General features: G+C 45.0%; 1 protein-coding gene across 1 annotated transcript in view; it reads left to right on the top strand.

Annotated features, from left to right (window-relative positions):
• LOC137632419 (uncharacterized) overlaps positions 1-16,031 on the top strand; it is a 342,058-nt gene that overhangs the window by 258,491 nt on the left and 67,536 nt on the right. The window contains 3 exon segments of the mRNA XM_068364351.1: positions 1,293-1,427; positions 2,273-2,346; positions 3,089-3,212. Coding sequence (XP_068220452.1) covers positions 1,293-1,427; positions 2,273-2,346; positions 3,089-3,212 — 333 coding nt within the window.

Here is a 16,031-nt window from a genome sequence, read left to right as displayed (position 1 = left end):
TTAGTGAGATCGGTGTTACTCTATGGACATGAGTCATGGTATTACAATGAAACAATCTCCAATAGATTTAGTAGATTTAAGAACAAAGCCCTCAGAAGGATATTGGGAGTTAATTGGCAGGACAGGATTAGAAATGAAACTATGAGAGATTACTCGAGTGCCATGTGTTGATGAGATCATGAGGGGTAGATAGAGATGGCTTGGGCATACTCTTTGCACTCCCAGAGAGAGATTAGTTCACCAAACATTCAGTTGGGCTCCACAAGGCACTAGAGGAGTTGGAAGACCCAGGCCTACATGGATGAGGACTATTAAGCACAAAGTAGGAGATGATGAATGGAGAAGTATTGAATTAAAAGCTCAAGATAGAGAAGACTGGCAAAATCTAACAGAGTCCCTTTGCGTCAATAGGCGTAGGAGATGGTGATATATATAGCAAAGAATCAACACCGTTAGTATGTTTTTGGTAAAGTCATCAAGTATGCCTACCACTGTTTTAAGAGTCATTTTATACATATTATAATTGGTCACATAAAAATTGCCCAAAGAATATGCTTATGTGGTTGCTAGACTCAGCTGTCAAATGCCAGAAAATCGCATCAAAGGGTGTTTCCTTGTAGAAAAGAAAAAAAATAGTGGGAGGCCCCCGACCCCCCGTCGTCAGTGACTTCTCAAACTTTAGCCCCCCACCCAAAATGACGCTATGTCCCTGCATATTGAATTATGACTGAATTTTCAAAGGCAAATTCCTTATCTAATTCAAGAAATCAAAGCAAGAATATTTTTTTATAAAAAGGGAAAAATAGAAACAAGTGCTGTAATCAGGCCAGAATTTAACAAAATGTCCCACAATAAAGCACTGAATGGCATCACCAGCCCAACTGCCAGGGTGAATATCCCAGCTTCACAAATCCAATAAAGTACCATAAGAGTAAAGTATAGATATTCAGTCTTGTGGCAAGTACTTTAGTTTATGTGTACATAAAGACAGTATAGGTACCCCATGTATAAAATGAAAGAAGATTTGTGTATTGTTAACATGCTATGTAGGCCTATATTATACACTAGGTATCTTTTTTTAATTTTGATTTTTTTAATTTGTTTCCTTCTTTTTGTAGTCTATTGAAATTTAAGTATTTCTTTATTATACTATACTGTGCATTGTGCTGATGTAGATTGTTGTTTGATTTACATTTATAATCAATATTCAAGCAAGTAAACTTGTCAATATTACGCTTATTTTTTCATTATGTGTATATTCATGTATGAAATTGATATCCCCTAAATTTCAGTTGCGCTGATGCTGATCTGTGTTATCCCTATCAAGGAGCAATGCTTGTCAGTCCATCTTCACGACTTGCATTAAGAGGAAAATGCATACTTGATTGCTCAGATGTTATGACATACGAGTGGAAGATATCGGACAGGTAAGACTTGACTTGAAAAGTGTAGCTGGAAACATCAGATTTTAGTGCGAGGTCAGGTAGCCTTCATATGAGAAACTTTTATGTTCAAATATACCACCTTGAGATGGTTTCTTCTGAAAATCTATACCATAAATTTGAATATATCATGTCATTAACCATGCATTATGTGATATCTCTCACTAAATTCCCTGGATTTATTTCTTGTTTTGTTGCTTAAAAGGTAGCAACTTCATTACTACTCATTTCAGTATTTCTCCATCTGTATTTTTTGCATCCTTTGACCCCACGAAGTTGTGTCAATGAAGTTTTATTAGTTTTGTTAATTATCTGCTTTGGTATATACATTTTAATCACATTTGCTTTGATAAGTGCTGAAATATTTTTTAAGAAATTTTATACTGTTGTTTTCTTTTGAATGATTGGATTTCTAATGTAATTCATTTGCCTAAGATTTTTATATTTTGGTTGGTGTTGTAAGCTCTAGTTTATAGAACACCGTACAGAGTAAGCTTTTAACTTTGGAAATTCAACAGACCAGCCAATTGAATCATGGTTTGCAGTTTTAGTATAATTCAAGGATTTGAATGGTGTACTGATTTTTATTCATTCTAAAGGAACTGAATTAATTTATTTACTTTTCTGATAAACCTTCTACCTAATATGATGTTAATTTTAGTTGGTTTATAAATATAATGTTTGGTTCTTGACAACTTGGTATTCTGGGAATTTGGGAGTTTTAATTCTTTATTAGCAAAATGACATTAAGTGGCAAGGAAACATTCATACTAACACTGTATTCACTTAGTCTTATATTTGATTGAATTTTATTTGTTTATAATTTTCAGAGCTGGGAACCCAGTGATAGAGTCAGCAGGACTTGCATGTACAGCTGATAATAATGACACTATATGTGGTTCAGGTATGGTATAATTGTCAACTGAAATAATTTCTATTAGCTTTCAATGTTGATTTATGGATACATCAGTATTGACAATTTTTTTTTTATTCCTGGATAATTATTGCTATATGTGATCATATTTATGAGGCTCAAGTGACCTTTACATTTATGACAAATCTCATAAGAATCTATTGGTTTCACCTCGTAGAGAGATATTGTTCTTCCTTGATCATTTTCAGTTTAGTAGAATAGGTAACAGAATTGGTTTGAAACAGGCATTGTATTTGCATACAATTTCAGGCAACCAATTTATTTTAGAATGAAGTGGTACTCGAGTGAGCATAAGCAATATTTTGCACTGATTTAAATCTTTGTTTCTATAATCTTAGCGAGTTTTTTTCATGGTAACATTTTAATTTAAAATTACATTGTAGCAGATTTTGTACCACCCATCTTTTCACTCATTATTTCTTGATTTTTGTCATAGTGCTTTATATCTTGGTCACAGTGCCTTGGATATTGCCTTAAAAATCCTGCAGTTAGCTATTTCAAGCTTAGCGATGACTTTTTTAGATTGTTTTTTTTTTATCTTATTTGTCTACCCTTGAGATATCGTCTAACATGAGTGTTTGTATGCAAAAGTACAAATTAAGTTTAATGTGAATATGTTAGATACTAAGACTATTAGAATATAGTACAGTAATTTTGAATTTCATTGTTTATATATTTTTCTTGTGATATATATGTTTGCACTCTGTTTCAGCATTGATTACTAAAAAGACTGATAAAGATATCGCATTGTCAACATTAATTTTCGAGCTAAATCCATCAATATTTGCATACAAGTTCAAACTTTCTGGTACTAATACAAACACAAAGAAAACAGGGTAAGTATTTGGATCTTTATATGTTTTGAGATTTTCTCTTGATTTCTTTGCTAACACTTTAGAGTTTTTTCATAAATAAACTTAAAATTTCCAGTGCTCTACTGAAATTCCTTGATTATGGTCAGAAGTTTTGCATGATTGGCCTTGATTTTAGTGCTGCATTTGATTGACAAACATGAGGGGATTGTTTTCAAACTTAAACATAGAAGTAGGTGGGTCTTTTCTTAGCATCATTATCAAAATTTTAAGCAATAAGGTGCAGAGTAGTTGTTGATAGGCACCTTAGTGACTAAAGGAATGTAATATTTGGTGCTCCTCAGGGTAGTGTTCTTTGATTACTTTTCATACTATATATGCATGATATTGGGTTTAGTCTAGAAAACAAGCTCATTTTATATGCAAAAATTCCATATCTTGAATATAGGGCTGAGGTTACTGGATCCCTTAATAGAGATCTAGTTAAAATTAGTTTGTTCCGTAACCGAAATACAAACCACGCTATTTACAAAGGGTATTACTTTTAGCGTAGCTGAAATGGCGAGCCATTAGAATTTAACGAGGGTGTATTACCCCCGCGCTAGTTAGCGGGGGGGGGGGGGGGAGTGGTAGCTAGCTACCCCTCCTCCCCCTCACACACAGGTGAATACTCACTTTCACTTTTGGCTCGGACTGTGACAGACGTCTCTGTCTTGGTCCTCGCTTGGCAGCCATTGTCTGTTTTGTCTTTACTTAATCGCTTACTTTTCATTTACTCAATATATATGTAAACATGTTTTCATGTTTGTATATATATTTGAGTATAGAAATAAGTAAGTTTCCTTTTCAGATGTGTGTGTGTAGTGTACGATATCTACGTGGAGGCCTCGGCAGTTAGGCCACCACGGCGTATTTTTATGGGTGGCGATCAAGTTTGACTTGTCTTTCTCTCTCTCTCTCTCTCTCTTGAGGTCGTTCACCCTTTTACTACGTGTTACTACGCCCTTGTAGCCTAGCTTCCTTTCCGTGTGGGGGGTTGCTACGCCGTACGTTTGTCTCAATTAGTTATGAATCTAATTGTAGTTGTTTTTTGTTTTTCAGCTTGTAGAACGATTCCTTTTGGGGTTTTCGTTCTTTCTTTAGTGTTCATTCATTTTTTAATTACATAATTACATAGTTACATAATTATAATTGTTATAATTCTGTTTTGGTTACAGCTCTCCTTCCGCGAGTGTAAGTGATTGTGAGGGCACGTGCCTGTTGTGTAATTCTTGTTCCTTTCCCTCGGGATTCCTCTTCGGAGCCTTCCCGGGGGAATGAATGTGTACTAATATTATTTGTTTTATTTTTTTACAGTTACCGATCTAGTTCGTTTCTGTAATATAGCAACGGTGTGAGCTGTCTGGTTGAGTCCTGGGGATTCGGCTGTTGCTGCCTCCCCCCTTGTATTTTCGTCAGGGGCGTGTCTCCTTCTACTGGTAGTACTCCCGTGACGACGGACAGCTCTCCAGTTCATTTTAGAACACTCAGGAGGCTTGCCTCCTTGGGCGGATAACTTTCCTTCCGAGGGAAGTTTTTCCTGTCTAGGCTTGAGTTTTTCCCCTTTTGGGGGGTTCTTCTCTTGCCTTTTTTTCGTGCGACTATGCTCTTGGTGCTGAGCGGTCGCACCTGCAGTTTCGCTCAAGGGGCTGGGCAACTGCAGGAGCTCCTCTTCGGAGGATTGCTCCTTTTAGGTCACTGGTTGACCAGTCTCTTCCACGAAGTGTTTCTCTTTCGTTCGCGAGAGAGTACACTCATAGAGACTCCTCTTCGGAGGTTTCTTCTGTTGCTGTTGCTGTTGGCCTCCCTCGCCGTAAGGCCCACCGTCCGCCTCGTCGTAAGGGCCTCTCATCTCCCTATAAGGGTGCTTGAGGCGCCTTTTTGGATCTCCGTTTGCAGCCTACAACTCCTTTTTCTCGATCTTCCGCCTTGGTGCAGATGGACAGCAGTCTGATCTCGTCTTCCGACGGGCAATGGTCTTCCCGACGGACAACGGTCTTCCCGACGGACAGCGGTCTTCCGACGGACATCAGTCTCCCGGCGGACAACGATCCCTTCGGGGCAAAGGGTTGCCCCCACGGGGGTTCTTCCCTTGCGTGTCAGGGTTTCCCTGCGCGCCCTTCTGCTCATCAGCGCTCTCCTGTTCGTCAGCGCTTTCAAGATGATCTTCCCTGCGGTTCCTGTTGGTTCCTGTTACGCGCCCTGTGCGCCCACGTTCGCCCTCGCAATCTAGAACTTCGGTTCAGGTCGGGGTCAAGGACTCTTCTTCTTTGCGCAGGCTTCCACGCGTAGCCTTCTGCTCGTCAGCGATCATCAGCTCGCCAGCGATCATCAGCTCGCCAGCGATCATCAGCTCGCCAGCGATCATCAGCTCGCCAGCGATCATCAGCTCGCCAGCGATCATCAGCTCGCCAGCGATCATCAGCTCGCCAGCGATCATCAGCTCCCAGCGATCATCAGCCCGCCAGCGATCATCAGCTCGCCAGCGATCTCCGGATCGCCCACGTGTGTTACAGCCGGCACGCCAACGTTCTCCAACACTTCTGAAGGAATATGGTTCGCCAGCTACTAGCTCACCTGCGCATGCTGATCGCCATCGCGCGACCCTCAACTGCGGATGCTGATCGCCATCGCGCGACCCTCAACTGCGGATGCTGATCGCCATCGCGCGACCCTCAACTGCGGATGCTGATCGCCATCGCGCGACCCTCAACTGCGGATGCTGATCGCCATCGCGCGACCCTCACCTGCGGATGCTGATCGCCATCGCGCGACCCTCACCTGCGGATGCTGATCGCCATCGCGCGACCCTCAACTGCGGATGCTGATCGCCATCGCACGACCCTCAACTGCGGATGCTGATCGCCATCGCGCGACCGCACACCTGCGGATGCTGATCACCATCGCTCAACCCTGCGCATGCTGATCACCATCGCGCGACCCTAAACTGCGTATGCTGTTCGCCATCACGCGATCGCCCACTTGCAGATGCTGTTCGCCATCGCGCGACCGCCAACCTGCGCATGCTGATCGCCATCGCGCGACCCTGGTATGCTGATCACCATCACGCGACCCTGCGCATACTGATCACCATCGCGCGACCCGGCGCATGCTGATCACTGCTCGCGATCGCTCACCTTCGCATACTGCTCGCCAACGCACGATCGCTCACCAGCGCATACTGCTCGACCATCGCGTCGGCATAACACAACGCGCCATCGCCAACCTGCGCGTTAGCGCTCACCAGCTCACCACCGATCGCTTGTTGATCCATATCGCCAGCGGTCCTCCTCGCCCACGCGGCAGCGCGTTTCCTCGCCATCGCGCTAACGCTTGCGTTCGCCGCCTCGGACTCGCTCTCATCCACCTGCCCACCCTCACAACCGCTCGCCCGTGCAACCGCGCGACCGCTCGCCCGTGCAACCGCGCGACCGCTCGCCCGTGCAACCGCGCGACCGCTCGCCCGTGCAACCGCGCGACCGCTCGCCCGTGCAACCGCGCGACCGCTCGCCCGTGCAACCGCTCGCCCGTGCAACCGCTCGCCCGTGCAACCGCTCGCCCGTGCAACCGCGCGACCGCTCGCCCGTGCAACCACTCGCCCGTGCAACTGCGCGACCGCTCGCCCGTGCAACCGCGCGACCGCTCGCCCGTGCAACCGCGCGACCACTCGCCTGCGCGCCCACACGCCCACGTGCCTGCACGTCTACGCTCATGCTCTCCAATGTTCGCCCACGCGCGAACCAACGGTTTTTTCCATCGCGCAGACGGATGGTGTTCCGTCGCGCGAACCTACAGTGTTTCTTCGCACAAATGTCAGCTTATTTCTTGCAGTATCCATTGCTCGTCTATGGGTTATCGCTCGCCGACCACCAGGAATTCCCGTCGCGCGAGCTCCAGGGCAATTGCGACCACGATTCCCAATGGGGTTTTCGCAGCATGACCAGCCTGGCGAGTTCTTCTGGAGCGTATTTCCAGAACACTGCCTCACCCCGTAAACACAGAGCATGGCACTTGCAAGAATAGGAGGAACTTAAGGGAGATCTGAGCAACACTCCTCTATTCCTGAACCTGGGTTAGCCCTTCCCCGTCATTCCCTGGAAGGATTTTTGGCGGGGGGGCTTTCCGTTCGAGATTTCTCCATCGGACAAGGGGTGACTGCTTACGTCTTCCTCTGGGAACTTGCCAGGTTCTTTCCCTCCTCGGTTACGGCCCGAGGTTTGGTTCAAGGAAGCTACAGGAAGATCAAGGGTACTTTCCTCCTCTCGAGCTCAGGCACCTTGGCCTTTCGTCGTTAGGTATCTAACTTGCGGACAAGCTCGATGTTGTACCATCTGGACGCGCTGACTGAGGGCTTCCTTTGGGTGTCTCATCTGTGGAGGTCGACGACCTCAGACACCCTTCCATCCTTGAGAAGAGTTTGTTTGTGCCCAAGGACAGAGACTTAGACAGCTGCTGTGCGGAGTAAATCGACTTCCGGTTTCACTCCTCCAAGGCGCTTTTTTCCAGACTCTGCAGGATTCCAGCGCCCTTTTCTTTCAACCACGTCGGCCTAAGTTATCGGCTACGACAACTGGGACAAGGTGTCCAATTGCAGTTTCCTCCTGTCAGGAACAGATGGCACGGGAGACTCCCCCGGGGGGGCATAGTCCTAAAAGGAGTTCACGAACTCTAGGATTGCAGGTTTTTCGCTGGGAGGATGCTTAAGGTTACTCATCCGAATGACAGCTTCCCGATGCCCATTCCCGCACAATCTCTGTGAGTAGCCAAGGATATCGCGCCTGCCGTCTCTGTCAGCGAATTCAGTGTCTCTGAACCTCTATGCCATAGCGTCAGCAGAGTTGCCCGGTTGGGCAGAATGATCCATACCTTAGGCGAAGGTCTTCCTTAGGATCATCGACGGCTTCACCCCCGGCCCCCTCAGTCGATCCTCTCTTGTAAGGAAGGATCTGAGAGGGGATGTCCATAGTCGACCTCTCAGCCCTGATCAAGTTTGTCGAACAAACTTCGGCCAGCGTAGACCAGCAGAATCGATCAGACTGGTAACGAGGCGACAGGACTCCTTAAACCCTGGATCGGAAGGACGGGTACTTTCAGTTTCCATTCCATCCATCTTCCAGGGTGCTCGTCGAATTCAGCCTAGACTGCAAGTATTCCTGCTTATGATGCAGTGTGGCTATCCCGCCGTGGCATAGCAGGTTTGTTTCCCCAGAGAACTCTCCCTGCCTCCTCTTGGCCGCTCAGGTGCAGGCTTCCGCCTCCTCTGCTGTTTGGAGGGCTGGTCAACTCCGGTAGGCTCGGGTTTCGACCTTCTTCAGCGCCGGGACAAGCTTCCGGATGCTTACCATGAGTGTGGGCTCATGGTATTTTGCTTGGAGCCTTCTCTTCCTCTGCCTCAACATCTGGAGTATCTGGCCATGATATTGAGTCAACCGCCTTACCACATTGGAAACCCCGCTTCTCGTCCGTCCAGCGAGGTTAAGCAACGTCGGTACTTGGATGGGTGACCACCTGGGGACGCCAGATTCTGTTACCACATCCTCCGAGCCTTCCTTTCGGTTGACTGTGGCAAGACTGAGGAGAGTCGCAGTACCTGTTCTCAGTCAAGCAGAGCTTTCAGCCCTACCTTGGATCGTTTTCTAGTTCTTCTTTCCTCATTGACCCGTCTATAGTCCGAACGGTCGCCTCAGGATAAGTTCCATGTGGGGCGATCCAAGTTCCGGTGGCTTCAGGCAATGTTTAACCGGACTCCCTGGCCCTATGGGACCAGTGGAACTATTAGACCTGCAATGGGTGTTGACCTATGGAGCCTCTTGATGGTAGTGGATATTCTCGTCCTTTCCCCACATTCTTGATGCGGTTCTCGGACTCGTCAAAGGAAAGGGGGGGGGGGGGCGCATGTTCCGGTCCAGGCCTATGGTCAAGACCTGAAGGATACCTCTCCATCATTCAGGCAGGCTTAGGGGCCTTAGTCTGGCCCCTCTTCAGATCCTTCAGCTCCTGCCGAGTCGCCCCGTTGCGCGTCGACTTCATTCTAACCAGCAGGGGACGCATTTTCACACCCTCACATCTTGCAGTAGAGATACCGGGATGATTGAGATTCTCTCAATACCACCATCGGCTCTCTCATTCCAGGCAGGGGAATGTTTCTCTCAGACTATCCGAGCAGAGCCTCATAGAGAGAGTGTACCTAGGGGTCTTTGACCTTGGGTAACCAGCAAGTGCTGGTCTGGGGGACCTGATCGCGACAGCTTGGAACCTCAAGCTTTCGCTAGTCTTCCCCCCAGTCTCAGACCCCGAGACTCTGGCAAGATGCATTCCGGTGATGGTGGGACAACTTCGACGCCTCCGTCTTCCCTCCTTTTTGTCTGCGGACAATGGGTCTCAACAAGACCAGGTTGTCTGTCAACCTTTCAATGGGAGAGCTCCACTGGGACTATGCGCAGAACGGTTTCTGGACCCTCTGCTTCCCCTGACGGAACTCCCGGGAGAGCTTCTCCCACGGCGCAGACTACTCAAGCAACCACACTGCGACATCTCTCCCGAACCGGGGCGTCGCTTCGGCTTCATGCCTGGAGACACTACGCTTCCTCCTCTAGAAGAGACAACCCGCTACAGTCGCGGTACGGAGGTCGCGTCATCTGCGATAGTCATCCACAGGGGTCTCCCAGGCAAAGTGAAGAGTCTAATGTGGTTGGTGCCGTGGGAGATATACCTCTTCCCTTGAGGCCTCTTCTCCAGCAATAACGGTCTTATTGCCTTTCGGCGGGAGGAAACTCCTTTCCGCTCTCGGCAATGAAGCCTGTCGCTCAGCCTTTCCCTGACCTTCAGGCTTAAAGGAATAACTTTTTCCTGCCCGCTGGATCTATCCTCGCTCATGCGAAGCTACGATCGTCCCTGCCCTAGTCGGAGGAAGACCTCCAACTTGGAGCATGGCTCGGACTTTTAGTCCTTTTAAGAGATCTTCTCAAGACCCTTTTACGACAGGCCTCGGATTGTATTCCGCCTTGGGTCTTCTGCTCACTCTGGCCACGGCCAGTGTGTAAGCAATCTTCTTGGTCTCTTACTACTCCCCCCTTTCTAAGGAAGAGGGGAAGGCAACATTCAGGCTCGCTCCTGAGTTGTTGGCTAGACTCAGAATCTGAGGGTCCCGGCCCTTCGGTCCGATTCATTCAAGATTTCGAGTCTCCATTCTGTGTCTGATGTCCCAAGACCTTCTCTTTCTTGCCAGTAAGGAATCGAGAGGTTAGCGCTGGGAACAGCTGCAGTTTGTCCTCAGTTGCAGCCGATTTGGGAACACAAGGAGGACAGGGGGGGAGAGTCACCAGTATACCTCTTCAGACCCTCCCCCGTCACGTCGCCCTACAGCACGATGTTGGATACATCGCAACGTCCCTCGCCTTCGAGTAATACTACTCTGTGACGCAGGTGCTACAAGCTGGAGTCTGGAAGCGTCTGATGACCTTCGCAGCCCGCTTCCTGCAGGGCGTGACCCACAGGAGTCTCGATACGTTTTCTATCGCTCTGTGGTGGCTACACAACAGCTGGTCTAACCTCAGGCTCCTTTTTGGACAGGTAGCAGAAGGTTGAGGGCATTGTTATCAGGTTTTAGTCTGCATGAACGAAAGAAGTATGTCTGGCCCTTACTTCTTTCTTCATCATCCCCTCTACGGGGAAGCAGCATCCTGGTCTCTGCATAGCTGACCTCGAACCTCTGCAGGTAAACCATGCTTCCTTGTGTTCCGAGTATTGAGTCAATACTGTCGCGTCCCCCATACCCTGACGAGGTGGTATTGGGAACGTCCTAACCCAGAGTTCCTTCTGGAACTCCAGGTCAACTGCCTAGGACGGGTCACACTTCTTCCTTCACACACAAGCTTACGTAGGCCACATGGTTCCTTGCGGAGCAAGGAACTTGTGAGGTGCAGGGACTCCTTTTCTCGAGTGCGACTCACTCGGATTCTGAGTCCCCGGGTAAAGCCAAAGCCAGTATGGCTGGGGACTTTCCACCCTTCCTAAGGGATAAGTCACCCTTTGTAAATAGCGTGGTTTGTATTTCGGTTACGGAACAAATGACAAATTCGAAGATAATTTGTATTTTTCCTAGCCATACAAACCTTAGCTATTTACACATATTTGCCCGCCAGCCCTGTCCCCCAAGACAAGTCCTACCTCTAAGTGAAAGTGAGTATTCACCTGTGTGTGAGGGGGAGGAGGGGTAGCTAGCTACCACTCCCCTACCCCCCCCGCTAACTAGCGCGGGGGTAATACACCCTCGTTAAATTCTAATGGCTCGCCATTTCAGCTACGCTAAAAGTAATACCCTTTGTAAATAGCTAAGGTTTGTATGGTTAGGAAAAATACAAATTATCTTCGAATTTGTCATGTCTGGTGCAAATTATGTGTCATGAAATTAAACCCTAACAAAACTCATAATTGTAAGCCAGTTGAGGACTGAATCCTCAAAATCCAGATACTGTATTTGCATTGATAATGTCTTTATCTATATAAAACTCCTTTAAAATTATAGGTGACTCTTGATTGCATATTTACTCTTGAGAAAGACATTCAGTCTGTTTCATCTTTAATTACACACAAAATATGGCCTATTAAAAAAAGCTTGTAAGATTTTTGGATATCAATCTATCTTGAAGAAATTTTATAATTCTTTCATTCTACCATATATCTGGGCTCTGACCTGTGCCGCCCAGTGAAATGCTCCTTTACATCATTTCTAAGGTAATAACTGCTATGAATTTTACCAGAGAAAAAATTGTATAGGAATGGTAGGTTGAACCCAGCTCGCTCACCTATTGAGGTGTCGGTATAAATAACTGGGGCGTGATTAAATCACAACCAGAGGTCTTGCACCATTTAGATATCTCCTGTCAATATCCCCGAACAGCGAGGTGCCGTTCAACATCCTAGCTCTGAAACGCTACTACGAACGATCCCACCCACGCCAGTGACGTCACTCCTTTTGCATAGCACCTGTTGGCTTACGTTATCTTTTTTCTGGTGCGTGTTTTCCTTGGATTACCCAGGATTTATCTCAGGATGTCGGACCCTACCATCACTCCACCTAAGTTAAGTACCAGATCTATGAGTTTTGAGATTTTGGAGGTGGCCTTGCCCTTATTTATTATTTTATCACAGTTTTATGTTATCCACGACCCGCATTGGGTCCTCGTAGCGATCGGCCACCTCCTCTCTCTCTCTCTCTTCGTTCTTAACGTTTTACAATGAGTCTTCTATACTGATTGTTCCTCGTTTTGAACTTTTCTGAGTATCCACGGTTCACACCCCGTGTTATTTTATATTATGGTACAGTAGTCTGTTATTACGATAACAATTGTTTACGATATTACAGTATCGTAATTTTATGTTAGGTTGGCATGCCTGGTAGCTTTCGAGCGTTACTAGTTTTACTTCGTTTTACGTTCCGCACGTCACGGGCGTTCATAATGATCTTATTAGCATACTTTTTATTCTAGTATTATTAGTTCGAAGGGACTTTCACGAGACAGTTTTTTGTTTTACGTTTTTTGTCGGCTCTTCACCGACTTTGTGTTATGTTGTTAGCCCTGCCTAGCTCCACGCGTATTAAATTTCTTATCTGGCACTATTGTTGAGTTAGTTCTTTATGCATGGTGCATAAGATTTTTCAAAATTCTGACCATCCTTTGCATTCAGATATTTCAAGACTGTACCATCATATATGCAGTACTGGCTATACTGTTAATTCTAATAGTTTTCCTTCTCCATCATAAGACTTAATGTTACAAAGTATTTGTGAAGTTTCATAATAGCTGTGATCAGATAGTGGAATAATCTTCCTAATTTTGCAGTTGAATCTGGAATTTCAGACATTCAAATCTGCTGCAAATGTTTTTTCTGTTAAACAGGTTGACATAAGTCTCTCTTCATAGTTTATGTATGACAGATCTATTTTAACATTACTGATTTTAAAATATATTTTTATTTTTTTAGTAGTTACTTCTCATATATAATTTTTTTTATTTCCTTTTCTCACTGGGGTGCAGTACTTTTTGGAGCCCTAGAGCTTGTAGCATTCTGCTTTCCAACTTTGGGTTTAGCTTAGCTAATACAGTAACACCTTGAGATACGAGCTTAATGCGTTCCGGGACCCGAGGTCGTATGTCCATTCGCTCGTAGCTTGGATAAATTTTCCCATATAAAATAACTAAAAAAAAATTAATCCGTTCCCACCCTCTGAAAAAACACCTAAAAATGGTATATTACAGTGGAAAAACATGTTTTTGATTGTTCTAATTCACAACCTACGCTCACAAAATAACATACCTATGTACTGGTTATGATCTGCAATAAAATGTGACATTATTATGGAGTTCTTAACTTTGAGACACACGGTAGTGGCTAACAGCGGTGTGTGCGGAGGAGGAGGGAGAGAGAAAGGGGAGGAGAGAGACTTGACAGCAACACGTTCGGACGCTACACTTTTTTAACAGTACGTAATATAACTTAAACTTTAAATTCAACTTAAATGAAATTAGCTTACTGTACACACACTTAAAAATAAATTTTAATCTTACTTTACACTAAACTTAATTCTAATTTTGTTATAATTTTTCATTTTTTTACTTTCCTTCTTCCGGCTTGGCTCTTTTTGCCTCGCTTTCACCTTCACTTTTTGTCGGCCTTTTTAAAAGGAACCTATCTAGGGATGTTTGCTTTTGTCTCCCCTTCAAAATGTTATGAATATGACGTATACAAGTGTTGTCACAAAAGGGTAACGCATGACCACACGCCAACTTGTCCTGGTGCCTCTTTTCCATAAAATCAGAAAACTCCTGCCACTTAGCTAACATGTCTCTTGATTTCCTTCCTTATAGCATCCTTCTGCTTGAGGATGGTACCTATTGTTTATTCACTTAATTCTGTACTGATTAACGCAAAAAACACATAAAAATTGCAAACAATATGGCCGATGCTCAGAGATAACTTTACGCGACAGAGATCCGCCGGGAAAGAGCGAGCGGTGCTGTCCTCGTGAGCAGCCTCTCGCAAATTCGGCCACCTAGCGGCTGCATAGGGAACCGTCTCGCATCTCGGGGCAAAAATTTGCTCGAAACTTTCCTTGTATCTCAAATTTCTTGTGTCGAGGTATTACTGTAATAATAATGATGACGATATGTTTTGGAGACCATACAGCACATTAACCCCCTAAAAAGTTTTTTCATAGGAAAACCCTATTTGATCCTACACAAATAAAAACCCTTTTTCTTTACCTAGGAGATATGATTCAGCATTCAGCTGGTTTAGCCATAAAAACTTTCACACGAGGTGTCGACAATCCTCCGCTTTAGGGAGGGCATAGCAGGGATTATACAAACCACCCTGCTCACTCACTCACCCAGTTGTTACTATTCACTTATTATTTGGCTACAGTTGAGTGCAGACGTTCACGTCGGTCTTTCCCATTTATCTTACCTAATTTCACTGGCTGTACAGTAATGTCTCACAACGCGAAATTAATGGGTTCCGTACTGGTTTTTGTATCATGATTTTTTTCATGTTGTGTCGCCTTTTATATGTAAATAGCCTAATTCATTCCAGGCCCTAGAAAAAACACCACATTAAATGTTTACAAGAAGGCTAAACTCCACTAAACTCAATGAAATACAATCATTTGGATCATTCAGTAGTAATATAGCCGTTAGTAACCTGTAAAATAAATTTATAATTAGAGCAAACAGTAAAAATACAGTAACAAAAATGTGGAACCATACCTTTGGAGTGAAGTGATGTCGGAGAGCAAAGTGGCGGGACGGTAGAGGAGGATGAGAAACGGCAGAAAAGATCAACAAGTGGCAGAAAACATCAACTCTTAATTTTAGGAAACACATTAACAAATGGCAGAAAATACTAACACTTTTTTAGGCTCAAGCCATGTCGTCCAGATGGAAGGTTCCTATAGGTAGCTTTCTAAGGGATATTTGGCTACAGTGATATTCCCAGAGAATTGACCTTTACGTCTCCAGAATTCTAACCCATGGCACGAATATCCTTAAAATTTCTCTTATGGATATCGCATAATATCAGGGGACGTATATCTTGATATGACACATAGCAATCTTCACCCCGAATAGCGTTTTCGTTTCGAGGGGGAAGACTGGCGAAAAAGAGAAGGGGAGCCGTTATCAAGGTTAACCTTCCTCTCCTAATACTACGAGTATCCAAGATGGCGCTCATTCCTATTTTTGTAGCGATTTCGCCCGGTGGTGTTCCCTGTTGATCTAACGTTTTTGATCGCTTTTGTGAGGAATTAATATGCAATCTCCAGCTTCTTTTGCCTCTGGAAAGTTGAGTATTTATTCTTTACAGTGTATAATTTTTAGCTCCTGCTTCACAGTGAAATTAGAGTAATTTGTTGTGTTAAGGAGCTAGGCCTGTCACCGGGAGGCGCCATGGGCGCTGTCGTTCGTTATGCATGTGTTATTTAGTTAGCAGAACGACTTTCCTGGTTGTAATAGCATTAATAAATTATGAAAGCTATTTAGGCATAATTATACTAGTAAAGATATATATTTCATGCATAATTTCCTCTTCCTTTTGTCGATCGTATACGTTAGAGTTTCGGGCGATTTAGGTAACCGAGATCTCGTCTCGCGCTAGGCTACCTATCCTATGCACTGTAGTATACTTTGAGACATTATCCCCGTTTACCCTCGTGTATCGTTTTTTCAATTCAACGGGAGATAGTACATCTCCTAGAATTATATAACTCGATACTTGTCTCGTGTGGAGATTTAAGGGTAATTTTCC

The sequence above is a fragment of the Palaemon carinicauda genome, chromosome 41 (genome assembly GCF_036898095.1).
Source record: "Palaemon carinicauda isolate YSFRI2023 chromosome 41, ASM3689809v2, whole genome shotgun sequence".
Taxonomy (NCBI): domain Eukaryota; kingdom Metazoa; phylum Arthropoda; class Malacostraca; order Decapoda; family Palaemonidae; genus Palaemon; species Palaemon carinicauda.
Note: the sequence above shows the minus strand (reverse complement) of the source record. Positions and strands in the feature narration are given on the sequence as shown.